We start from the raw sequence: 26,854 nt of genomic DNA on the forward strand, positions 1-26,854 counted from the left end.
CCTCGTCATCTTTGTTGCTCTTCTTTGCACATTTTTTTCGAGGCCTCGTCATCTTTTTTTGCATTGTGGTAACCAGCTTTTTGCAGCCAAAGACTTTTTCTTTACGCTTACGTGACCCTTCGTAGCAAAACGATCGAAAAGCTCAGCTTAAATTTCAAATATTTACTTTATTTGCAACTGCCAGAGGGAATTACCGGGATGGAGGGGCAGACGGCTGGCAAATCCAGCCCCCTCAACAGGAACAAAGTGCATAAAAATTCCAAAAAAAGAGGGGAAGAATGCAGTCTTGGTGGATTTGGTAACCCAAAGGTGGAAACGAATATGAACCTTTTTTTCCCCCCCTTCCAGAAGAGACCTGAAAGCCCAGCGGAGGCCTTTCTCCACACAATTTAGGGAGAAACATGCTGTTTGCACCCTTAGACACAAGTACCTTATTCCTCTCTAAAAACACAGGTTTTGGGGGGTGATGCGATTCTGCCTCCTCCCGGGGGGGAGGGGAAGAATTCCTTGTCAGTCTGACTCCCTCCAGAAGCACAGAGGGAGGGACCAGATTTAAGGAACCAAGTACGTTTTCAGTCCCGTTCAAGGAGACTGGAGAGAAACTGCTCCTTATGTCGGTCCGCCGGATACCCCGGCCGGGTCCAAGTTCGAATGCAGAAGATCAGGAGAAAGATGGAGATCTTGCAGGATCAGTTGAAAAAGTAGATCGATTTCTTCACCTTCTTTAATTTGAAATCACCTGATGGGGAGAAATGGAGAGATCAGGAAAAAAGAAGGTACTGTGTTTTTTGGAGTATAAGACACATACATAAGGTTTTGAAGAGGCAAATTAAAAAAAAAAAGTTTTTGCACTCTGCAGACCTCCCAAAAACGGCCCATTTTTTTGCGAAAACGGACCCATTTTTTTTCTTCAAAATAAGGGCATGAATAACCTCTAGGAGGCTTTTAGAGTGCTGTTTTTTGCTCATTTCTGCCCTCCCCAGCCCCCAGGAGCACTCTGCAAGGCTCCTAAAGGCTATGCAGGGTCATTTTGGTGAAGGGGACGGGGATTCGAGAGGTAGAAAATGCTGTATTCAGTGTATAAGACGCACCCAGGTTTTCAGCCTCTTTTTGAAGGAAAATGGTGCGTCTTATACTCCGAAAAATATGGTATGCTGGTTGGGAACATCTTCGCTTAATGACTGCTGCAAAAAAAGCTTGTAAAGTTGGACACAAAAATGGCATGATCTGCTTAATGACCAGCATGACATCACTGTAATTCTGGGATCAGTTACAGTGGTAAGTCGAGAACCATTTGTAGTTTAATTAACAGTGGAAATCTGGCCCATACAGACTTACAACCCTTCATTTAGTGACTGTTTGAAGTTACAAGGGCGCTGATAAAGTAACTTCAATGACCATCTTTCACACTTATGACAGTTACATCATCTCCATGGCCATACGACCAGTGAGCCATGATGGTTGCCCTGTCCTGGGGTCATAGGATCCCCTTTAGTGACCTTCTGACCAAGTCAATGGGGAAGCCTGACTCACTTAACAACCGTGTTACTAATTTAACAGCTGCAGTGATTCCCTTAGCAACGTTGCAAGAAAGGTCGTAAAACGGGGCAAAGCTCCCTTAACAACGACCTTGCTTAGCAATGGAAATGAGGGGTTCAACTGCGATCAAAGGATAAAATTCAAATCAGCTTTCGAAAGCTCAGGCTTTTTAATAAAATTTCTTCCCCCTGAAAAAGCGTCTGGGGTTTTCCATTTTTTCTTTGCTTAACATAATGATATCCTAGGACGAACGCTAAGAGGATGCTCATTTAAACTTCAAGGCCTGGAGTGGGGAAAACTACTAAAGAGTCTCAGCTTCGAGTCCAACAGGGACAAAAAAAAGGAAGTGACAGATTGCGGCTGCGAGCCATGGATTCTCTCCGCAGGTGGGTACATGTCTTCCAACAGGGGTTCCCCTGGGACCCCGCAGGATGTCCTTGGGAGGGCACCAATGTTACCTTTCAAACAACGAGGCCCCTGTGGTTTGCTTTAATGCCACAGAGTGGGCTGGGGGAGATGGTCCTCGGAACACCGCGAGAAGCAGTTTTCCTGCCAAAAGCAGGTTTGCAGCGAACGCAAGCAAGAGCGGCACGGCGTGGCTGGTTGGTTGGTAAAAAACAGTAAATCATACGGCATCAGGCCCAAACCGAAGGAGTTTGGTGCCCAGGTGAACCGAGATGCTTTGTTGAGATCAACTGCAACGCAAGCTAAGGGTTGTACAACGGGCACCGTTTCTCTTTCAAAAAGAGAAATATTGGGATAACAGCTTTATCCTGATGCCACAGATGCTTAAAATAAACATGAAAATGGAGCCAGAATTATTTTTCTTAGGTTTGATGGGCAAAGAGCTTGAATGAAAATTTGAGGATGGCCTAGAAACTAGGAGATGGTGAGTTCTAGTCCCACCTTAGGCAAGAACGTTAGCTGGGTGACTTTGGGCCAATCACCAGGAGACTGGGAGTTCTAGTGTCCCCTTAGACATGAAACCCAGCTGGGTAACTTTGGGCCAATCACCAGGAGACTGGGAGTTCTAGTCGCACCTTAGGTATGAAAGCTGGATAGATGAGATTGGGCAAATCACTGGGAAACAGTGAGTTCTAGTCCCACCTTAGGCAAGAAAGCTGGGTGACATTGGGCAATCACCAGGAGACAGTGAATTCTAGTCCCACCTTAGGTATGAAAGCTGGATAGATGAGATTGGGCAAATCACCAGGAAACCGTGAGTTCTAGTCCCACCTTAGGCAAGAACGTTAGCTGGGTGACTTTGCGCCAATCACCAGGAGACTGGGAGTTCTAGTGTCCCCTTAGGCATGAAAGCTGGATAGATGAGATTGGGTAAATCACCAGGAAACAGTGAGTTCTAGTCCCACCTTAGGCAAGTGTTGTGGCCCAGCAGGAGCCGTTGCAGCTGCCACCAGACTCCGAGAGTGAGGGTCCCTATGAGTCGGCTCAGGAGGATGTGGAGGACCTTGGACAGGGTTCCGACTCTGAGCAGGGATCGGAGAGTCTGGTCGGCCACCAGGAGAAGCCTGAGGCATGGAGCAGCGGTGAGAGCCAGAGGAGGGGGGCTCCTGATGTCATGCCTTGGAGCAGTGGGGAGGAGTCACGAGACAGTGAATCAGAGATCCAGCAGGGAGTTCTTGGACGCCCGTTATCGCCGCGCCCATAGACGCAAGGAGCGTGGGCGTAATTATCGGCGGTAAGGGCTCTCAGCTGCTGATCAGTAGACTCCTCTTCAGGCTATAAAAGGGTTGACTGAGCATACGCCCTTTGCAGCAGTCAACAAAGAACTCCTGCAAGAAGTTTTGGTCTGGAAAACGTAGCAAGCTGGATAGCTGCTTTCGTGTCTTGTCTTTGTGAGCTTTGTCGTGGTGGTTTACTGCCACGGAACTTTCTGTCTGTCTGTGAAATAAACCCTGTTACTTCGTATTGTTCCGGAGCGTGTTCTGTGTGGGCGAAGGAGGAAGGGGGGTCAGAACAGGCAAGAACGTTAGCTGGGTGACTTTGGGCCAATCACCCGGAGACTGGGAGTTCTAGTTCTGCCCTAGGCCTGAAAGTTGGCTGGGCGACTTTGGGTTGTTGAAGAAAAATGAAGAGGAGGAAGGAATATTCGGTATGCCCCCTGGCTTATTTGAAAAAATAATAATAATAAAAGTGATACACACCCACAAACGCAGAGAATGAAATAAAATATCAAATCAAATGAAATAAATATTTTTAAATAAATAAATAAACAAACATGTAAAAAGTATGAGAGGGTGAGGTATATGGATGGAGCAGGCTGCTGAGAAAATGTGCAGGTCCCTGTACTGCCTCCCCCACCCTCCCCCCTTCTCATCTGAGCCTTTTCCCAGTGTCCGCCCGACAGGCCAATAAAGCTGCAACCTTGACACAGGTGTGGGAGCAGCAGACTGCAGGAGCCACAGGTAGCTTGGAAGCTCTGCAGCCACCAACAAATCAGAGGAAGCAGCCGAGTAAAAAGGAAGCATTTTTTTCCCCTTCAAAGGGACTGAACGGTGCAGAAGAAAAAGAAGTAGAGAGACACAGCCGGGAGAAAGGCCCAGCATAAGAGCAAGATCTGGAAAGTTGCAAATATTCCACAGGCTGGCCAGGAACAGGGAAGAGGAAAGCAAGAGGAAATTCCAGAGAGAGGAATTCAGGCAGAACAGTGGTTTGTCAGAAGAAAACGATGTTATGTAATGCAGGTAGTCCTCGACTTATGATCAAAATTGAGCCCAAAATATATGTTGTCAAGGGAGACGTTGGTTAAGTGAGTTTTGCCCCGTGTTACGACTTTCCTTCACACAGTTGTTAGGCGAATGATTGTAGCGGGTAAGTAAGTAATCTGGTTGTTAAGTGAATCAGAAGTTGATCGCCTGACACACACACCCCCGGGGGGGGGGGGGGGACACTGCAACCGTCATAAGTATGAACCAGTTGCCAAGCATTTGAAATTTTGATGACATGAGAATGCTGCCAAGGTCGTAAAGGCGCATTTTTCAGTGCCGCTCTAACTTTGACCGGTCACTAAACAAACTGTTGTAAGTTGAGGGCTACCTGTACTATGGCTGTGTGGAGCAGGGGTGTCAAACTCAAGGCCCTCAGGTTGGATCTGGTCCATGGGGTGGGCGTGGAAATAGCAAAGGATTGGACCGCGGTGCCTCTGGCACGAAAACAGGGCACAGGTGGGCTGCACGCAGCCCCCCCCAAAACAGGGTGTGTGAGGGCCGTGTGTGCCCCCCCCCCCCCCACGCGTAGGCTGTCCGGGGTGCTGCAGAAGGCGTCTGCCCCATCTCACCCCACCCCTTCTGGCCCACAGAGGAGATCTATAACGCTGATCTGGCCCTCAAAGAAAAGCAATTGGACACCCCTGCTGCAGGGCGCAGTATTGTAAGTATCTGAAAAGTAATGGAGTATACTAAGTATAATTGTTACAGTAATGAGTGTACAATGGCTGGAAACTAATCAAGAAGAGAAGCAACCTGGAATTAAGGAGAAACTTCCTAACAGTGAGGACAATTAAGGAGTGGAACTACCAGCCTCCAGATTTTGTGGGTTCTCCAGAGAGGTGGGTTGCTGTTGGTTTGGCCCGGTTTGGTAGAACCTGTAGTGGAATTCAGGCCTGGGTCACAGAACCGGCAGCGACCCAGGCCTGACACGCTTCCGAACCAGTTCCCTCACTGTCACACAGGAATAGCCAACACTCCAGAAGATAGGCTTAAGATACAGAAGGATCTTGACAAACTTGAACATTGGGCACTATCTAATAAAATGAAATTCAATGGTGAAAAGAGTAAGGTTCTACATTTAGGAAAGAAAAATGAAATGCATAGGTACAGAATAGGTGGTACCGTGCTCAGCAGTAGTAACTGTGAAAGGGATCTTGGAGTCTTAATGGAATCAAGATCACGTGAAGGGTTAATACCACTTTATAAGGCCTTGGTAAGGCAACACTTGGAGTACTGCATTCAATTCTGGTCACCACGATGTAAAAAAAGATGTGGGGATTCTAGAAAGAGTGCAGAGAAGAGCAACAAAGATGATTAGGGGACTGGAGACTAAAACATATGAAGAACGGTTGCAGGAACTGGGTATGTCTAGCTTAAGAGAAAGAAGGACTAGGGGAGACATGATAGCAGTGTTCCAATATCTCAGGGGTTGCCACAAAGAAGAGGGAGTCAAACTATTCTCCAAAGCACCTGAGGGTAGAACAAGAAGCAATGGGTGGAAACCAATCGAGGAGAGAAGCAACTTAGAACTGAGGAGAAATTTCCTGACAGTTAGAACAATTAATCAGTGGAACAGAAGTTGCCTCCAGAAGTTGTGAATGCCCCAACACTGGAAGTCTTTAAGAAGATGTTGGATAGCCATTTGTCTGAAACGGTATAGAGTTTCCTGCCTAGGCAGGGGGTTGGACTAGAAGACCTCCAAGGTCCCTTCCAACTCTGCTATTGTATTGTATTTCTTGGGCGCCGCCATTTTGAATGTTAGTGACTGCGGATGCGAAGTTCACTGTAAATTGTTTGCGCATGTGCACAGAACAATGTACATAGAACAGTGCACGCATGCGCAGTGCGTGTCTGGCGCGCGTGCATGTTGCGAACTGGCAGTAACGTTGACAGCAACCCACTCCTGGTTCTCCATCACTGGAGGTTTTTTAAGAAGAGACTGGACAGTCACTTTTCTGAAATGGTATAGGTTCTCCAGCTTGAGCTGGGGGCTGGACTAGAAGACCTCCAGGGTCCCTTCCAGCTGTCTTCTCTTCTAAAACAAATATCAGCCCAAGGGCCCTGGTTGTCTGTGTCTACTAGAACAATGCAATCGGTTCAGTCTTTAATGCATGAAAGAAGCCAATGGGGCTTGGACTTATTAGCAACTGGAGGTTGAGCCAATGACTCACCGCATCACCAGGCTGAATCTTGCTATTGTACAGCTGGAGAGGAACATTATTCGAGTCACGGTTAACATTGGGGGAGGGGGGGCTGTAAGAGGGAGAGGCGTTGTGCATGTCAGCACAGCTGGCTACGGAGTCTGTTCAGTGGTAAGGCTATTATAGGCTTAAGATGCAGCTTCTTACGTATGTCGTACCGCAAAACAATGAAGTACAGAGTGCCGTCAATTTTCACCAATCTTGGCCACCACGGGACGTCAATCACCTGGGCTTCTGACACCCCCCACCTACTCCTAAAACGCCATCAACTCCCCAAATGAACATTTGCAAAAGAAATTAACCAAAGGGCATTGAAAGGACGTTACCCCTGATATTCCCATACAGGGAGTCCTCGACTTACCACCACAACGGAAGCCAAATTTTCTGTTGCTGAGGGACACTTTTGTTTACGTGAATTTGCGTCCCAGCTGGCGACCCGTCTCACGGCGGTTGTTAAGTGAATCACTGCAGTTCTTAAGTTAATGATGTGGTTGTTAAGTGAATCGGCTTCCCCACTGCCACAAAACGGGATGGCGTGACCCCCCCCCCCAGACACTGCAACCGTCATAAATATGAGTCGGTTGCCAAGCGCCTGAGTTTTGACTGTGAGAATCGGAAGCATGAAAAACGGTCATAAGTCACTTTTTCGGCAGCCTAACTTCTAACCATCACTAAATGAACTGTTGTAAGTCGAGGATTACCGGCAGAGGCCGTCCTTGACTTACGACCATTCGTTTAATGTTAAGTGAATCGGGCTTCCCCACTGACTTTGTCAGAAGGTCGCAAAAGGGGATCCCATGACCCCAGGATAGTGCAATTTTGATCGTATGGACATGGAGATGATGCAACGGTTGTAAGTGTGGAAAACGGCCATTAGGCACTTTTTCAGCGTAACTTTTGCCCATTATACAGATACAGGCTCTGCCTTCTCTTATTTGAATGTTCTCTAGGCCAAAAGTCTCCAACCTGGGCAACTTTATGACTTGTGGACTTCAACTCCCAGAATTCCCCAGCCAGCGCATTCTGGGAGTTGAAGTCCACGAGTCATAAAGTTGCCCAGGTTGGAGACCCTTGCTCTAGGCAGTATGGAAATAATTTGAGTGTTGCTGTGTGTGACATCCCTGTCACACAGCCGGATGTCAATCCCTGTTACCAATAAACAAAGCAGGACTACAGACTGTCGGTGGGAGAAGAGGAGAAGCAGATAAGATTAACAAGTGCGTTGAGTTGTGGCCCACCAGCGGAGCTGGCAGCAGATTCGGAGAGTGAGGAGGTTGGGGAGGAACCTGGGCCAGTCCTGGAGTCTGGGGAAGGCTCTGATGAGGGCTCTGTGTCAGAGGCAGAGAGGTGGCCAGAGCCGTATGCCAGTTATCAGCTGCCTTCGGAGTCAGACATCGGTGAAGCAGATGAACAGCTGGAGCCTGTTCCCAGTGTGCGCATGCACATAGTTGCCAGACAAAGGGAAGAGCTAAAGAACAGGGGTGGACTTGGGAGTAAGGCCACAGGTGGACGATGAATGGCCCCTCCCAGAGGAAATAAAAGAGGAGCAAAAGGGGAATGGAGTTTGCAGGAGACAATTAGGAGACAAGTTTTGCAGGTATCAACCTGTCAGCTCTCCAAGCCAGATAAGGTCTGTGGCTGCAAATCCTCCCTTGAAAGACTTTGCTGGATGTAAATGAGCAGAATTCACAGTCAATTAATAAAAGGGGTTTTAGCTGAGACGAGGAGTTCGCTTCGTGCTTTTGGAAGCCTTGGTCAAAACAGTAACAAGGAAGTTCAGAGAGCACCAAGCGCCCCTCATTTCAACCCTGAGCTGTAAATATTGCCTTCGACTGGTAAAGTTGTCATCTTTAAAACAATGAAGCAGGGGCATCCATCAAGGATTTGCGCAGCCTTCCCTTACAATCTCCTAAATACTGTATTTTTCGGAGTATAAGATGCACCAGAGTATAAGACGCAGCAAGGTCTTGAAGAGGAAAATTGAAAAAAAAAAGTGTTTGCACTCTGCAAACCTCCCCAAAACGGGCCTGTTTTTTTTTTTTCAAAAAAGGGCATGAATAGCCTTTAGGAGGCTTGCAGAGTGCTCCTGGGGGGTGGGGGGGGGAAACGAGCAAAAAAAGCCAATTTTTGTCAAAAAAAGGGCATGGATAGCCTTTAGGACAGGGGTGTCCAAACTTGGGAACTTTAAGACTTGTGGACTTCAACTCCCAGAATTCCCCAGCCAGCATGGCTGGCTGGGGAATTCTGGGAGTTGAAATCCACAAGTCTTAAAGTTCCCAAGTTTGGACACCCCTGCTTTAGGAAGTTTATAGAGTGCTGCTGGGGTGGGGGCAAAAAATGGGCTATTTTTTGCTCATTTCTGCCCTCCCCAGCCCCCAGGAGCTCTCTGAAAGCCTCCTAAAGGCTCTGCACTGCCATTTTGGTGAAGGGGGCGCTTTCAGGAGGCAAAAAAATGCTGTATTCAGTGTATAAGACGCACCCAGATTTTCAGCCTTTTTTGAGGGAAAAAGGTGCGTCTTATAGTCCACAAAATATGGTGCCTGGTCTCACAAGCCAAGGGGCTTTTGAGTCTTACCTTTCTTGGGAATTTTAGGCAGTAAATCTTTCAGCTCCTGGATCCTGGCCTGGATAGCTTGCTGATTCTTCTTCTTTAGATCGCTTTCAGGTATTCTTTGGGAGAGAAAGGGAACAAGTCAACCAAAGAGGAACTCAAGGCCATTTTCTCTCAACCTCATGGGTAAAATCGGTTCCCATCGAACCTAAAAACAGGCAGTTTTACGTCCAATCCTTTCAGCAGAAACTTCCCCAAACGCAATCACTTGAACCGCAGGACAGTGCAACAGCCGTAAATCCGGTGGTGTTGCCAAGCGCCCAAAATGTATTCACACGGTTCCAGTTCTCAGACCCTCATCATTACGTCCTAACCCCCTTTTTATAGGTAAGTCGCAACTTCGAATGGTTGCTAAGTGACCTGTCGTAAGTGGAGGACTACCTTGTTTTCCTTAAAATACCACCTACTCAGAAAGTAAGCCCTAACTCCGTGATGGCGAATCTGTGGCATGCGTGCCCAAAGTGGCCGTGGAGCCAGATTGCCTGGCACCTGCGACATGGCCCGTTCCTCTTGCGGGTTTATGGCGTGCATGAGCACACAATACAATACAATACAATAGCAGAGTTGGAAGGGACCTTGGGGGTCTTCTAGTCCAACCCCCTGCCTAGGCAGGAAACCCTATACCATTTCAGACAAATGGCTATCCAACATCTTCTTAAAGACTCCCAGTGTTGGGGCATTCACAACTTATTTTATTATTTATTTATTTATTTCTTGGATTTCTGAACCGCCCCCTCTCCCAAAAAGGGACTCGGGGCGGTGTACAGTCAAATAAAATGCAGATAAAATACAATAATATAAAATAATTAAATACTAAACATTTGGATGGAGGAGATAAGACTGTACAAGAAATAAATATACTATAGAAACCCTAAAAAACATCCCCAATTAAAATACCCAAACCCAATTAAAATATATCCCCGGGAGACAAAACTAAGAGAGTGCCAGGCCAGCTGATTGAAACAGGTGAGTCTTTAATTTTTGACGGAAGGAGCGGAGGTCGGTGGTAGTTCGGATGTCGGGGGGGAGGTCATTCCAGAGGGTTGGGCCCATCACAGAGAAGGACCTACTCCTAGGTGTCGCCCGCTGGCATTGCCTAGCGGATGGCACCAGGAGGAGTCCCTCCCTGTGTGAGCGGATTGGTCGTAGGGACGTGTGTGGTAGGATGCGATCCTGCAGATAACTAGGTCCTATGCCATGGAGCGCTTTAAAGATGGTAATCAATACCTTGAAACGCACCCGAAAGGCCACAGGTAGCCAGTGCAGCTCGCGCAGGAGGGGTGTTACGTGGGAGTATCGTGTACTCCCCATGATAACCCGCGCGGCTGCGTTCTGAACTAGCTGCAGTCTCCGGATGCGACCCAAGGGAAGCCCCATGTAGAGGCAACTTCTGTTCCACTGATTAATTGTTCTCACTGTCAGGAAATTTCTCCTCAGTTCTAAGTTGCTTCTCTCCTTGATTAGTTTCCACCCATTGCTTCTTGTCCTACCCTCAGGTGCCTTGGAGAATAGCTTGATTCCCTCTTCTTTGTGGCAACCCCTGAGATATTGGAAGCAATGTTCCCTCTAATTTTTTTTCAGTGTGAGCAGAAAAGTATAGTGTTTGAGCGGCACATTTTTATGCCTGAGCAGCACCTGAATTTTTTTCATAAATGTCACCTAAGACAACAACGAAATCAGTATTATTTGAAACTCAAAGTTATGTTTCTTCAAGGTACTCGCTTAATTAAAAGTGTTATATAATGTCAGTATCACTTAACAACGCTCCTGCTTAGCAACCAAAATGTTTGCTCAGGAACTCTGGCATTTGAAGCACGCAAGTCTTAAAGCTGTCAAGTTACAAGACCCTTGTACCCCTGACCCTTTAGGGGAAAAAAACCCAGGAGTCTTCAAACCTGACAGCTTGAAGACTTGTGGACTTCAACTCCCAGAATTCCTCCTCCAGTCATGTTGGCTCAGGAACTCTGGCATTGAAGTGTGCAAGTCTTAAAGCTGTCAAGTTGCAAGACCCTTGCACCCCTAACCCTTTAGGAAAAAAAACCCAGGGTCTTCAAACCTGACAGCTTGAAGACTTGTGGACTTCAACTCTCAGAATTCCTCCTCCAGTCATGTTGCGGCGACGTCATCTGCGTGGATCCATCTTCAGCTTTTTTCACAGGGGGCAGGGCTGCTGATGAAGATGCCGACGAGCCCCTGCCGCCACCAGAACAACAGCTGCCTCCTCCTCCTCCTCCAATAGCACCACTACATTTGGAGTGAAGCCGCCAAAGCTCCCGCTGGCGCCCCCCTCCACTTGGAGCACCGCGTTACCCCTGCTGCCTTCTCCGCCGCCGCCATGCTTTTGAGAAGCCATGAGGCCTTTTTCCCCTGCTCCTGCCCCCCGCCACCGCCACCGCCTTCCTACTGGCTCCCGCGACCTCATGGCTCCTCAAAAGCACAGCAGAGGAGGAGGGGGCAGGGTAACGCGGGGCCCAGCTCAGGTGCTCCGAACGGAGGGGGAGGCGCCGCTGTCATGGGCGGGGCACCGGCGGGAGCTTTGGCGGCTTCACCTCTGCCGCAGCGTCGGATGCTGTTAGAGGAGGAGGAGGCGGCAGCAGATATTCCGGTAGCGGCAGGGGCTTTACTTTAGCTGCAGCGCCGGGCGCAAGCAGCTAGGATTGGCCACCCACAAAGGACCTCCTCCCCGGGCTTGCTTTCCTGGCGTCAGTCGCCCCACGCTCACCAAAACAAGTCCAGGGAGGTCCTTTGCAGGCGGCCAGTTCTAGCCGTCTGCAAAGGGCCTCCCCAGCCTCCGGCGCCTGTGACAGCAGAAAGCACTGCGTGGCAGTTGGAAACTGCTGTGCGGTGTTTTATTGCCACCTGCGCGGGCGCGCAGCCGCACACCTTAGAGGGAACAGTGATTGGAAGACTGTTATCATGTCTCCCCTGGTCCTTCTTTTCATTAAACTAGACATACCCAGTTCCTGCAACCCTAACCCTAACCCTAACAGTCAGCTGGTCTTTGTGTGTGAGGCAGTGCCGGAAACTGTAAGAGCTGGTTTTCCCTTTTCTGTTGTAAGCATGCGGCTGATGAGCTGATCGATGGCGACAGTAACCAAAAGACTTGCTTGCATGCCCATGCTGGAAACCAGAAGTACAGTTTCCAGAGCACGTATGCCCCCTGGGCAATTCCACTTCCTGGTTGATGCCAAAAAGGTTCGCCATCACTGCCCTAACTTGATTTTTTACATGTGCACCCAAAATAAGCACTCCCCCCCAAAAAAATAAGCCCTAATGAAGACCCCGGCCACTCCAGAGTGCAGAGGTAAAAATTAAGCTAGGGTAGGGATAGGAGCAGTGGTGGGGTGCAGGCGGTATGCCCCGGTATGCGCCTACTGGTGCCTGCCGGAAGCAGCAGCCACCGTACCGCAACGGTGCTTTGGAGGGCCCGCCCACCCTCATTCCTTATCTGTATTTGAAGGAAACGGGCAATCTGCACATGCGACGCACTGCTGAGCAGCTGGAGCATCACAGGAGGTGGGTGTGCACGCATGCGCAGCATGTGTACCCGTGATGCACGCCTGGCTCCTGTCGCAACGTACTGGTTGCAGCAGGAGTCGAAACCCACCATTGAATGGGAGGGGTGGTGGTGGTGGAGCTGCCCTACTACTTATCTTCGGACAGTTTGCAGCCAGGCTTCGCACACCTTGGCTCATTTCTTCTGCAGCCAACAAGGCTTTGCTGAAGGCCTCTGTAGCCGATAACAGATCTCTGGATCGATCTGGAGCTCTGCTATCGACTGAAGAGGCCTTCAGGAAAGCCTTGCTGGCCTAGCCGGATGAAGACACACCTGAAGGTCTCTGTAGCCGATAACAGATCTCTGGATCGATCTGGAGCTCTGCTATCGACTGAAGAGGCCTTCAGGAAAGCCTTGCTGGCCTAGCCGGATGAAGACGTACCTGAAGGCCTCTGTAGCCGATAACAGATCTCTGGATCGATCTGGAGCTCTGCTATCGACTGAAGAGGCCTTCAGGAAAGACTTGCTGAGCTAGCCGATGAAGACGTACCTGAAGGCCTCTGTAGCTGATAACAGATCTCTGGATCAATCTGGAGCTCTGCTATCGACTGAAGAGGCCTTCAGGAAAGACTTGCTGAGCTAGCCGATGAAGACGTACCTGAAGGCCTCTGTAGCCGATAACAGATCTCTGGATCAATCTGGAGCTCTGCTATCGACTGAAGAGGCCTTCAGGAAAGCCTTGCTGGCCTAGCCGGATGAAGACTTACCTGAAGGCCTCTGATGGCGAAAAAGAGGCCGGGGGCGACACGCGCAAGTGAAGTGAATCAGTGGAAGACATCACCCCCCTCCCCCCAAATAAGACCTGGTGGTACAACTAAATGCTTATAAAAACTGCAGAAGGCAAGCATCATCTTAAAAAGGAGTTCCTCCTCTTCTTTTATAGGCAAAAAGACCCTTTTAGGCCTGCTGCTCTAAAAGCGATATGGAATAAGCTTTCCTGTTTCCAGTAAGATTTACTCTGGTGCAAAGTGGAGTAAGATTGTACAAAAAGCCCTCAACTTACAACAGTTCGCTTAGCGACCGTTTGAAGTTACAACGGTGCTGAAAGAAGTGACTGTCAACTTGTAAAGTGTTACCATGACTATTATCAAATTGACATTGGAGGGAAGATTCCATGCATACCTTTGGCCAGAGTCGGATCTCATATTTCTACAACCTCGTTGGTGGATATGATTTATGACACAGACTGAGGGAGGGGAGAGTTAGGGGTAAAGTGCAAAGACCAATAACCGGAAACCAGTTTTGGCTCCACAGAAGAACTTACCAAAATGTTGATCCTAATAAATGACTGGATTTCTTTTGAACTTTGTCTCGAGGCTTGTAAATTAATTAGGTCATCTTTTGGAAACCTCACAGTGACCATTTTTTCACACTTATGACCATTGCAGCATCCTGTTCTGACCCAGCTCCTTGAACACAACAAACCCTCTGTGGTGAAATCAATGATTTCTTTATGAGCAGTGCCAGCAGCCCGGCAAAAAATTTCTCTTTCACCTCAGGCTAAAAAGTCTGTCCGTCCGGGGGATGAATAGTTGTCTGCCACTTCTATTCATCTCCAGCATTTGCCTTTTATCCCCAGAGTTAGGGTGTGGCTTTGCTAGCAGCAGTGGCTATTCCGTCCCGAGGACGGGCCCACGGATTTCCACTGCTCTCCTCTCCTTGGCCTTCTGCGCATCCGTGCATCAGGCACTGGACCCAGCTGTTCCTCCTCTTCCTCATCAGCCACCTCCAGACCTGGGGGCTGTTGACTCTCCCTCTGAGGGCTGAGGGATGGCTCAGGCGTCACCTCTGTCTCTCTCTGACAGCTCCATTCTGTCAACTCATAAAGTTGCCATGGTGAGGAAAAGGGGGGAGCGCATTCCACGCATACCTTCGGCTAGAATCGGATCTCAGATTACTACAGCAGGCTTGTGAGGCGTGCACCTCATTGGTGAATGTGATTTATTACACAGACTGAGGGGAGGGAGGAAACGGGGGTAAAGTTCAGCCATAATTAAAATGAGATCAGAACTGACTGCAATAGGGTATTGCGGAAATGGCGCTCCTAATAAATGACGGGTTATCTTCTGAACCTTGGCTCGAGGCTCCTGAATTGATTAGGGCATCTTTCGGAAACCTGACACATTCCCTCTTCCCCCTCTGCTGACCCTACCTCCCATGCCTCCTCCCCTTCCTCTGATTCAGTTGCTAGAGGGGCCTTGGATGGCAGGCCAGAACACATCCTGATGGTCACGTGATTTACATTTGGCCGCTTGACAACTGAACTCACATTTATGACGGTTGCATGTCCCGGGGTCAATGATCCCCTTTTGCAACCTTCTAAACAAGCAAAGTCAAATGGCAAGTAAAAGAGAAAATAAACATCCCAAACGATTCAGAGAACTTACGTGGTGTTGGAACAGTATTTCTCCAACATGAATTTCGAAAGATCCTCCAAGATGGGTTGGCTGTGTAGTGCTACAAACTGTTCGCGGCATATCTAGGATTCAGAGAATAAATCACTTGGATATTCTTCCTGAAACATGTAGAACCCCCCCCCCCCCACACACACACAGAGGACAGGCAGTCCCCGAGTTACGACAGTTCATTTAGTGACCATTCCAAGTTACGAACGGCACTGAAAACAGTAACTTACAGCTGCTCCTTGCACTTACGGTCATTGGAGCAGCCCCATGATCATGTGATCTAAATTTGGGCACTTGGCAGCCTTCAATTATTTAGAATGGTTGCAACATCTTTTATAAAGAAGCGCTTCCTAAAACCCTAGTAAGACCACACCTGGAATACAGGTAATGCCCAGGTTACTAGTGTTCCCTTATCGAACGTTCAAAGTTACGCAATAAGTTCCCCCTAGCATTTGCGAACAAGGCCCAAAACTACAAATCTTGCAGCACCGAGGCAGTTGTTCGAGTCTCTGCAACATTCGTCCTGCATGTTGCCAGCCGAAGTGCAGCTTCTTTTTTTTTTTTTTTTATAAATGTTTATTTATTTTCCTTTAAAAAGACAAGACAACACATAAGGTACAAGAGCAGGGAAGTAAAAAAAACACATTTTCATCAAGCATGTCGTTTGGTTACAAGCTTTTGTGCGATGGTTTTTACAATTAAGGATACGGTCACTAATTATCCATTAAATATAGTTAAATATTTCATTGAGCATTGCATGTTCAAGTTACCATAGTATTCTTTCTTTTATGACAACCCTTATTTCTTTATCTCTATAATTATGTACTAGGTAGCAATAGGTCTTTATAAAATTATATCACCATTTTCTCAAAAATAAAAGTGGAAGTTAAGTCAAAAAAAAAAAAAAAAAGAAACTCATTACTTCATATAAGACATTTCTATTTTCCATTAATCTTAAAGTTTCCAGTCATCCTCAACTCCAAATTTAATTTCCCATTATTATTTGTCAATCCATGTAATCATTAAATGTTTTAATCTATATTCATATCCATTGTTCATTACATCATCATTATTCCATTTTATATTATAAAATAGTCACCAACCACAATCATACCTAACAATTTAAATCATCTCACTCTTATACATTAAATACATTATTATTCTTATCTCGTATAGGTAAATGGTCTATTTCATAATAAAGGCTTAATATGTATAGAAAGAGAAAAAAAAAGAGAAAGAAAAAAGAAAGAGATTTTTTCAAAACATTAAGTATATCTTTCTATTATTATTACATATGAGATAGGATAAGGAAAAAGAAAAGATTCACTTCCAAGTTTTTTTATCCAACCATTGATAAAACAAGTCCCATACTTTATAAAATTGCTCATCCTCTAATTCTCTAATTTCAAATGTAAGTTTACTCATTTCTGCACAGTTCATTATCTTCCGAACAATTTCCTCCTCTGTTGGTACTTTCTCATTTTTCCAGTATTTAGCAAATACAATTCTAGCAGCTGTTAACACATTTATGATCAAATATTTCAAGTCTTTATTGTATGTTTCTGGTATTATTCCTAATAAAAAAAGTTCTGGTTTCAAGTCTATATGTTTATGTATCATTTTCTCCAACCACATGTGTATTTTAGTCCAATATCTTTTAGCTTCAGGACAAGTCCACCACATGTGGTAGAATGTGCCCGGTGTATGTTGACATTTCCAGCATTTTTCAGACTTATTCTTCGACATTCTTGCTATTCTCGATGGGGATAAATGCCACCTATAAAACATCTTATACAAATTTTCTTTATATGCAGTTGACATTGTCATTTTATAATTTTGAGTCCACAATTTTTGCCATTTTTCTAGATCAATCCCATGTCCAAAGTTTTTTCCCCAGGCTAACATAGTTCCTTTCACTTGTTCTTCATATAATTTCACCTCTAATAAATAATCATAAAATTTTTTAATTAATTTTTCATCATTACCTGTTAAGATTTTATCTAGTTCAGTCAGTTTATCATAAAAACCCTCATTTTTTCGATCTTCATTGTATCTAGAATGTATTTGCACATATGAGTACCAATTGAGTTCAATACCTTCTTGTTTCAATTCTTGTATAGATTTAAGTTCACCCTCTGCATTCAATAATTCAGCATATCTAACTGCTTCTTCCCTTTTAAATACTATTGGATATGAAAAGGCTTCAATAGTTGATATCCAGACTGGAATTTTCAAGTAGTGCAACCTCTTAACCTTCTGCCAATTTAATAACAAAGCCTCTCTTATAAAATGGTCTCTAAAGTAACCATGTTTTTTAGTTCCTTTATACCATAAGTATGCATGCCATCCCAACAGCAAATCATGACCTTCTAGATTCAAAAGCCTATCATTTCTTAGCATTATCCATTCCTTAATCCACATCAGACTAGCTGCCTGATAGTATAACTCCCAGTCAGGTAAGCCCCACCCTCCCCTTGATTTGGAATCTTGTAACAATTTACGTTTTATTCTTGCTTTTTTCCCTTGCCATATAAATTTCAACACCATTTTATTTAATTCTTCAAAATATCCTTTCCCCAACTTAATTGGAATAGTCTGAAACAAGTATAACAGTCTAGGTAAGATATTCATTTTAATTGTTGCGATTCTACCAATCATTGATAATTGAAGGTTCTTCCATTTCGCCAAGTCTGTTACAATTTGTTGCTTCAATTTAAGATAATTATCTTCTTTGAGAGTGCTGCACTTGGCTGTTAGGTGAATCCCCAAATATTTAACTTTATTTGTGATTTGCATTTCCAAGTTTTCTGCCAATTCTTCTTTTTGTTTTCGGGGTATATTTTTTGTTAAAATCTTTGTTTTGTCTTTATTTATTTTTAAACCTGCAACTTTTCCATACGCCTCGATTTCTCCTATCAGTTTAGGTGCAGATTGAAATGGCTCCTCAAGAATGAAGACTAAGTCGTCAGCAAATGCTTGCAACTTGTATTCTTCCTTTTTAATGGTCATTCCCTTTATTTCTTCCTCTTCTCTAATCTTTCTATTTAGTACTTCTAGTGTTAAAACAAAAAGCAGTGGTGACAGTGGGCAGCCTTGTCTCGTACCTCTTTTGATTTCAATTGGATCCGTCAGCTCTCCATTTATCATTATCTTGGCTGTTTGCTTGTGGTATATCGTTTGTATGGCTTGAATAAAATTCTTACCAAAGTTCATTTGTTCCATTTGTTGAATCATAAATGTCCAATTCACATTATCAAAGGCTTTCTGCGCATCCAAGAAGATCAAAGCCATTTGCTTCTCAGAGTGGACCTGATAATATTCTAAAGTATTTAGAATTGTCCTTATATTGTCTCTAATTTGCCTCTTTGGTAAAAAACCATTTTGGTCCGGATGGATAAACCCATTTAGGTATTTTTTCAGTCTCTCTGCCAGTATTGAGTCAAATAGTTTATAGTCTGAGTTCAACAAGGAGATAGGTCTATAGTTCTTAATTTGCGTATGGTCTGCCTCCTCTTTGGGTATTAATGTAATATATGCCTCCAACCATGAATTAGGTATTTTACTTTCAATCATTACTTCATTCATGACTTCTAGTAATGGAACGGCCAAAGATTTTTCTAATGTTCTATAGAATTCCACAGGAAGGCCATCCGGTCCCGGGGCCTTCCCATTATTTTGTCTTTTAAGGGCCTCAGTTAATTCCATCATTGTTATTTTATCTTCAAATATAGTTCTAGTATCATTTGGTATTTGGGGGAGTTTGGCGTTTTGTAAATATTGTTTCACTTCTTTCTCTTCTATGTTCTCTTGTTCATACAACTTGGGAGGAGGAGCCACGCGTCGCTGCACTACCACGGGTTTTCTGGTTACTCCAGATGACCCGTTGAATCCTGATCGTTTGGACGGTCCATCGGACCCAAGCTGTCCCGAAGAGACAGTGGGAGGTAAGGGGAAACTCCGGGGGACCCAGAGACACTCGCAAAGTCTCTGGAAACCCTGGTGAAACCCCTTTTTGCCTGCGGTCAAGAGCCAGCCCCCGGGCTGCCAAAGCAGCTGACGGCTCCGTGAAGCAAGAGCAGGAGAGAGAGAAAGCATGCCGTGGTTTGGTGAGAGTACTTGAAGAAAGTTTTTCTTTTTTTTTGCTTAAATTATACAGAGGACACTCTTAATTTGGAAGATTAAAGGAAATAGAAAATAACCGAAGACTTAGCGGCGGGTTTGAATAGAGTTAATTGAAACCATTTGGGCTTTTTGTTCTTCCCTTTTTACTTACTGGAAACCAGACGGGACTTTCATTACTGTTGTTACAATTGCGGTTGAAGCTCTCTTTATTTTTAATTCCCCCTTCCTTATTTTTTCTTTTTTTAAAGTGACTTCACTAGAGCCTTTTTTCTTATATACCTTTTAATGCCTGAAAGACTTTTTTCTTTCCTCTTTGTGCCGAGCTTAATTTTCTCTTTTAGGCAGCGCTTCGAGGGGCTAGGGACTGGATACATTTTAATACTGTTACTTTAACACTGCCATCTAGCGGACTTTGAAACATTGTTGCCAATTCCTACAGCTGGGATTATTTTGAGAAAAAGACATTTATTCAAGGTCAGGACCTGATAAGAAGCAAGGAACACAGATGTTTATTGCAGGCTGTTCCTTCTGGAGCTGTAAGGTCTGGAAACTTATCTTGGAAGACTTATAAGAGAAAACTGGAGTGACTTTGGAAATTACATCTAGTGTCTATACTATTCCCCTGGGGATGTGATGACTTTTTCCTTTTTCTAGTTGGTGCGTGTGTTGTTTGTTTCTTTTTCTTTTTTTTTTGAAGTCCTGGAGCCTGGAAGCGCTGAACAATTTTTTCCTTTCTTTTTTTCCTTGGTCTGCAATTTTTTCTTTTTCCATTTTTTTTTATTTCCCCTTTTTTTCTTCTTGAAATAAAAGATACAATTTTTTCTTTCTCTCCTCCCGCTCCATTTATCCACCCTTATTTTTCCTATACAGATTGTCTTTTTCTTTCCCCTTTCACTCACTTCCTCTTTGTGCCCCCCTCCCTCTTCTACCTCTCTCTCATATCCTATATTAAACCTTGCTTTCTCCCCCTATTACTCTTACCTAACTATCATACACTCTCTTCCCCTATTTCCTCCCCCTTCCCTCTTTTCCTCTTTCTACCTTCTTCTTTTTTTTAGTGTTAACTGCAATTGGATTGAACCATAAAACGAAGAAGAAGAGAGAATAAAATAGCAAGATGAGTAGAAAGCCAACACCAGTGGGCTCTACAACAACAACCCCCGCCTCCTCACCGGCAGGAGGACAAAGATCAATACAAACTATGATTCAACAGGAAAAAGAGAAGACTATATCATTAGATTCAATTATGCAAGCAATACAGAAACTTCAAACAAGCTCTGATGAAAAACTTGATACACTTGTAAAGAAGTTGGACAATGTGGAAACGAAGATGGAGAACATAGAAAAAAAAACAGACGAAGCAGAGAGAAATATAAAAGATATACAACAGTGGGTCAAAAAACAAGAAGATGCTATGCAAAAAATTGCTGAAAGAGAGGAGCAGAGAGAGAAGAGGGACGAAGAGTTTGATTCCAGATTGAATGAAGTGGAAACAGAAAGTAGTGTAATAATTGGACTGGAGATGGAGCGCTCTGAATATTTTTTGAGGTTTCAAAATATAGTAGAAGAAAAGGGTGAAAATCTGCCACAAATAATATCCGAAATTCTCATAGAAATATTAGGGATACCTGAGGAGAAGATAATGGACGGGATAGATGAGACATTTCGAGTTAATACAAGATATGCAACGAGGAACTCCCTCCCAAGGGAGGTCCATGTAAGATTTACGAAAAAAGCACTAAAACTACAAATCCTGCAAAACACAAGAGATAAAAAACTGGAATACAAAGGCAAGGAGATTGCAATTCTTAAGCAAATACCAAGACGGGTGAGAGAGAAAAGAAGAAAATACCAATTTTTGACTACAGTCTTACTTAAAATAGGAGTTAACTATAGATGGTTGATTCCGGAAGGCCTTATGTTTGTATGGAAAGGACAGAGATATAGAATTGATACAATTGAGAAGGCAGAAGCTTTCTACACAGAACATTTGAGAGGAAAGTCAGAGAAGCCTGGAAATGAAGAGCCACCGGTGCAACTGCTGGATCTACCCATAACCGAAATTGAGAGGACAGAGGGTGCTGTAGGTGGAGTTGATATTGAAGAAGGTGCTGTTGGGGGTGTAGAGAGTAGAGCACAACGGGAACCAAGATCAACTAGAGCTATAAATCCTATATATAAAACATAAGGATGGAAGGAATAAAATTACTTTCAATTAATATAAATGGACTTAATTCGCCATGTAAACGAACGAAAATATTCCACAAATTAGGAAAATTAAAATTAGATATAATTTGCTTACAAGAAGTACATATTCAGCAAAGTAATAGTCATTTATTAGTACAACCAAAGCTGGGAAAAAACTTTACTTCGTTGGCGGACTGTAAACAAAGAGGTGTGACCTTCTACATTAAAGATAAAATCCCTGCGAAACAAATCTACACAGACGAAGATGGAAGAATTTTAATGGTGGAAATAATGGACAATGCTAGGAAAATACTGTTAATTGGAATTTATGCCCCTAATGAAAAACAAGATGACTTTTATAAAAAAATCCACAAGAAAATTTCTGATCTAGACTATGTTGACATTTGCATGATGGGAGACTTCAATGGTATTGTAGACCTGAAATTGGACTATAAAACCCACAAAACAACAAAACAAAATAGAAAAACACTCCCAAAGTCCTTCTTCAGGATGATGGATGAAATAAATCTAAAAGATGTGTGGAGAGAAAGGAACCCCATCAAAAAACAATATACCTTTTATTCAAATAGACATTCATCGTTCTCTAGAATTGATATGATTTGGGCTTCAACGGGCATATCCAGCAGTGCACTAGATGTGGAGATTGAACCAAACATCTGGGCAGACCACAATCCAATGGTAATAGGTTGGAGACAACAAAGAAGAAGATCTAGATGGACACTAGATAACAGGATATTGAAAGAGAAAGAATTTGTAAAGAAAATGGAAAAAGAATTGACTTTCTTCTTTAAAGAAAACAAAAAAGAAGACACGTCCTTACAGAATCTTTGGGATACAATGAAGGCCTTTTCTAGAGGTTTGATAATAGACTATACAAGAAAGAGAAACTTAAAGAAAAGACAAGTGTCTAAGGATCTAGAAAAAGATTATAGCACACTGGAAAAAGAACTACAGAAATCTCCACAAAAGAAAGAGATTAAAATAAAGATGGACACAATAAAACACAAACTTGACCTACTGGAAAAGGAGGACCTGGCCCAAAAAATCAGAGGCGCCAAACAGAACTATTTTGAAAATGCAAATAAACCAGGCAGATGGCTGGCTTATAAACTGAGAAAAGAAAGAGAGACTAAGAAAATACTACAACTAAGAGATGAACAAGGACAATTGCATTATGGAAATATGGAAAAAAGGAAAATTATTCCGAAGTGCAGCTTCTGAGGGGCGGATGTGTGGTCGTAACTTGAGGACTACCTATTTATAGGTTTATTGTACGCTAATCCTCTCTACGAGAATCTGAACTACTAACAGTCAAAGCAAATTGGAGGGAGATAAGAATTCACAGTGGACCGGAATTAGAACTCTTTGTGGGTGCAAAGGGACTTGAGGCTGATGACGTGTTTGACATCCCCCTCCAATTACTCAGGTTCAGCCTGATCATCTCCTACAGGCTATAGTGGTTTAAGGCTCCAAGCTAGACACCAATGACTCTTGAGTTCACTTTGGAGACTTTGGGCCAGTCCCTCTAGGAAGGAGGCGAGAGAAAATGGCAAGGTCTGAAAACCTTGCCAAGACAAGTGCAGGGACCTGTCCAGGCAGACGCCTGGAATCAAAACTAACTCAACGACAGGTGCAAAACCACCAGAATCACTTGTGAACACTCTGAAGCAGAAACTTCACTGTTAGTCACCCGCTGGGTGTTATACGAAGCTCGCCAAGTTGACTGCATTCCCTTGGGAACGCAGCTCCGGCTTCACGGATTCAGGGGGCTGTGGCCGCTTTTTGCAATGCAAGGACTTGTGAGAACAGGCCGAAGCTCCCACGCCTAGAAATGAAAAGGGCACATATCCCGGCTCTGCCTGGCCTTGCCGGGGGGGTGGGGGTGGCACAGAAGACCATGCAACCATAGGGCTAACTAGCCCCTTGAGAGCCCCCCCGCCCCCCACGCTTGCAATTACCATGTTAAATGGCCATCTTGGGGATTACCTTTTGAAGTTTGCATTGTCATGATTCTATAATTTTCATTTTTTAAAATCGTAACTTAATTCTAATTTAATGTTAATTTTATGCATTATTTTATTTATAGATCGTGTTGCATTGTACGCTGCTCAGAACCCCTCTTGGAGGGAGATGGGCTGTTTAGAAATATGAAAAAAAAATACATAAATACATAAACAAACAAACACAGTGGTACCTTGCTACTCGTCCTTAATTGATTCCAGGAGGTGCAATGAATAGCAAAAACAATGAGTACCAAGTAAAATTTTTCCCATAAGGAATAATGTAGTCGGTCACAAGACAGCCGACGCTGACAAGGTTTAGCTCAGGGGTGTCAAACTCAAGAACCGTGGGCTGGATCTGGTCCATGGGGTGCTTAGATCTGGCCTGCGGTGCCACCCTGGACTGGTCTGCAGTGCCTCTGCCAGTGAAAAAGGGGGTCAAGAGGGCCGCTCCGTTTTTGGCTACAGCGGCCTCCTGCAGCCCTCTGCCAGCACAAAAAACGGAGCTTGGGGAGGCCACATGCAGCTCGCCCAGGCTCAGTTTTCGGCTGTGACAGTCTCCTGAAGCCCTCTGGCAGTGAAAACAGAGCTTGGAGAGGCTACATGTGGCCCCGCCGGGCTCCATTTTCGCTGAGAGAGAGCTGCAGGAGGCCATCATGGCCGAAAACGGAACCTCAAGTGATATTTAGCTGGCCACACCCCTGGCCAAGCCCTCCTAGCTCCCTGAGGTCAAACAAAACCCGGATGCGACCCTCAATCAAACTGAGTTTGACACCCCTGGTCTAGCTGATGTGTTGAGTACCAAATGATGAGTACTGGGACAAAATGTTTGCATCAAAATGCGTTGAGTTCCAAAGCAGTTAGGTACCAAGGTACTACTGTAAATAACCAAGCAAGCATGGTGGCTGGGGAATTCTGGGAGTTGAAGTCCACCATCTTGGAGTCGCCAAGTTTCAAAAACAATATCTCAGACCAAGGCAGGATACAGCGAGAGGTGTTTGGGTGGCATCATTCATACCTTATTCATTAAATCCACCGTAGCTGCATGTGTCCAGAAACAGTCATGCACAGAAACGAAGGTTAGCCCGGCCCTGAAAAAGAAGAGAAGCAGGTGAGTTTTCACACTATAAGTCAAAATTATACATTTAGAGAACAATCTTTAAGGGAGAAATATTTGATACAGAGGGTATCTGGGAGCAATGTCAGAGTTAATCAATAACTAGCTGATATACCCGGTGCTGCCCGGGTATTTATTTATCCCAACCATCCTTCCATGAATGCAGCTGCAATCTCTAATGTTGGATTTTCCCCCTTACCAGAGGGAGCCCCCTTATGGAGTACGGTGAAGCCATTACGATGGCAAGTCCACGGTAGAAGCCATTTTAAGGCACAAAAGGCTATATCTTAACAGAACACACACATTTTGAGAGGTGTTACCCCTACAGTATTTGTTTCCAGAGGGTAAGTCATCTGTGTACCAAGTTTGGTTGAAATTGCGTGAGGACACACAAAGCCATGTTTATATAGAAGAAGAAGAAGAAGAAGAAGAAGAAGAAGAAGAAGAAGAAGAAGAAGAAGAAGAAGAAGAAGAAGAAGAAGAAGAAGAAGAAGAAGAAGAAGGAGGAGGAGGAGGAGAAGAAGAGAGAGAAAGAGAGAAAAGGAGGAGAAGAAGAAGAGGAAGAAGAAGAGAGAGAAAGAAAAAAAGGAGAAGAAGAAGAGGAAGAAGAAGAGAGAGAAAGAGAGAAAAGGAGGAGAGGAAGAAGAAGTAGTATTGATGTAGTTACCAGTCAGGTACAATGGGATGAGTTTTAGAACTTAATATTGTTTTTAGTATCTTTAAATGTTTTCTTGTCCTTTTTCTTTCTTTTCGTTAAGATTGGTGGAATTTATTTTACGCAATGTTAAACGTAGTGCCATCCATATGAATGTCCCTATTTATGTTGTTGTAGTGATTTTACAATTTCTTCTCAAGGTGACAGGATGATTTTCGTTTCCTATAGCCTATTACCTGATCAATGAAATAATGGACATTAAATTTTATGAGACCCACTAAGTGCTTATTGATATTTCATTTTCCAGCAAATACAGGTAGTCCTCCATTTACAACAGTCCGTTTAGTGACCGTTCAAAGATAACGACACTGCAGAAAGTAACCTACGGCTGTTTTTCACCCTTACGACTGAAACGGAGGAAGCTGGATCCATTTAACAACCGCCTGATTCGCCTAACAACTGCAGGGATTCTCTTAAACCACCATGAAAAAAAAAGGGTCATAAAATTGAGTGCGAATCACTTTACAACAACCTGGGAAATTCTGGTCACAAAGGTGTTCGTAAGTCGAGGGCTTACCCGTATGTTTTTTCTCATTTTTTAAAAAAATGTGTAGTTATTTATTCTTTTAAGTGTTTTAAAATAAGCAGAAAGCAAAGGCAGGCAGGTGAGTTGGCAACTGGACTTCCCCTGAACTAGCTATATCTAACTCCCGACTGACAGCGCAAAGTGGAAGATAAGCGTGGAAATTCATGATCGAAATGAATTGCTACGCTGAACGCTCGTGTGAGCCCTTTATCAGCTTTTTCAGCTGAATTGTTTTGCCGAAGGCCGGTAACTGATCTTGCATTCTTTTCTATGTTTATATGCAATGGCTATTTAGGCTGATGTTTTGTTAGGATTGTATGTATGTACGGCCCGTTTTTGGCCTCCAGCAGCACTCTGCCAGCCAAAAATCGGCCGTGTGAGGCCCATTTTTGGCTGGCAGAGTGATGCAGGAGGCCAAAAATGGGCTGTGGGGAGGCCCCACAAGGTCTCTCCACCCCCCGACCCATTTTGGCCAGCAGAGGCACCTGTAGAGGTTATACAAAGGTTATGTACAGACATGCGCAGCAAACTGCCATGATCTCAGTAACCGATTAACTCAACATCTATGAGCTCACCTAATTAGTAGCCAGGCACTACCAGGAACTGTTGTGTTAGATTCTACCCTGGCTGGGATGGCTTTAGAGAGTGACAAGAAGATGCTGTTGCTACCTATGCTTTTGCTTTGCTTGTTGAAACAGCAGACAGACGTTTTGGACACCACCTGCTGTGATGGAATTCTGACAATAGGCACCGTGGGCCAGTCCTTTGATATTTCCAGGCCAGATTTAAGCACCCCGCGCGTTGGATCCAGCCCACAGGCCAGACACACACACCCCTCTCAAATTCCCCATTCTCGGCCTTCTTACTTTTGACAATACAGAGCCGTCAACATCATGTGGCTGGAGTCCAGAGAATGGATGAAGTTGGGTGGGAAGGCGTTTTTCTGTTTTCTTGTGTTTGGCTTCCTGTAGGTAAGGCAGAGCAGAGAAGCTTCTGAATTCCAGGTTCGTCTTACCCACCCCTGATCGAGACCCATCTGAAGCAGCTACCAACATTTCAATCAAACAATCCCGTTAATGTAGCTTGGGGCTCTCCCAGCTTGGCCACTTGAAGACTTCTGGACTT

The 26,854-nt window shown here is 44.5% G+C and overlaps 1 protein-coding gene across 1 annotated transcript in view; it reads right to left on the reverse strand.

Moving 5' to 3' along the window:
• Positions 1–339: 339 nt before the first annotated feature.
• Positions 340–26,854, reverse strand: part of POLRMT (RNA polymerase mitochondrial) — a 74,109-nt gene continuing 47,594 nt past the window's right edge. Inside the window, exons 17-21 of the mRNA XM_081938376.1 lie at positions 26,596–26,694; positions 24,390–24,462; positions 15,024–15,115; positions 9,045–9,139; positions 340–739 (exon numbers count right to left, since the gene is read on the reverse strand). Coding sequence (XP_081794502.1) covers positions 690–739; positions 9,045–9,139; positions 15,024–15,115; positions 24,390–24,462; positions 26,596–26,694 — 409 coding nt within the window. The 3' untranslated portion in view covers positions 340–689. The remainder of the gene's footprint in view (positions 740–9,044; positions 9,140–15,023; positions 15,116–24,389; positions 24,463–26,595; positions 26,695–26,854) is intronic.

Source organism: Natrix helvetica, assembly GCF_964273705.1.
Source record: "Natrix helvetica genome assembly, chromosome: 1".
In the NCBI taxonomy this organism is placed as follows: Eukaryota; Metazoa; Chordata; class Lepidosauria; order Squamata; family Natricidae; genus Natrix; species Natrix helvetica.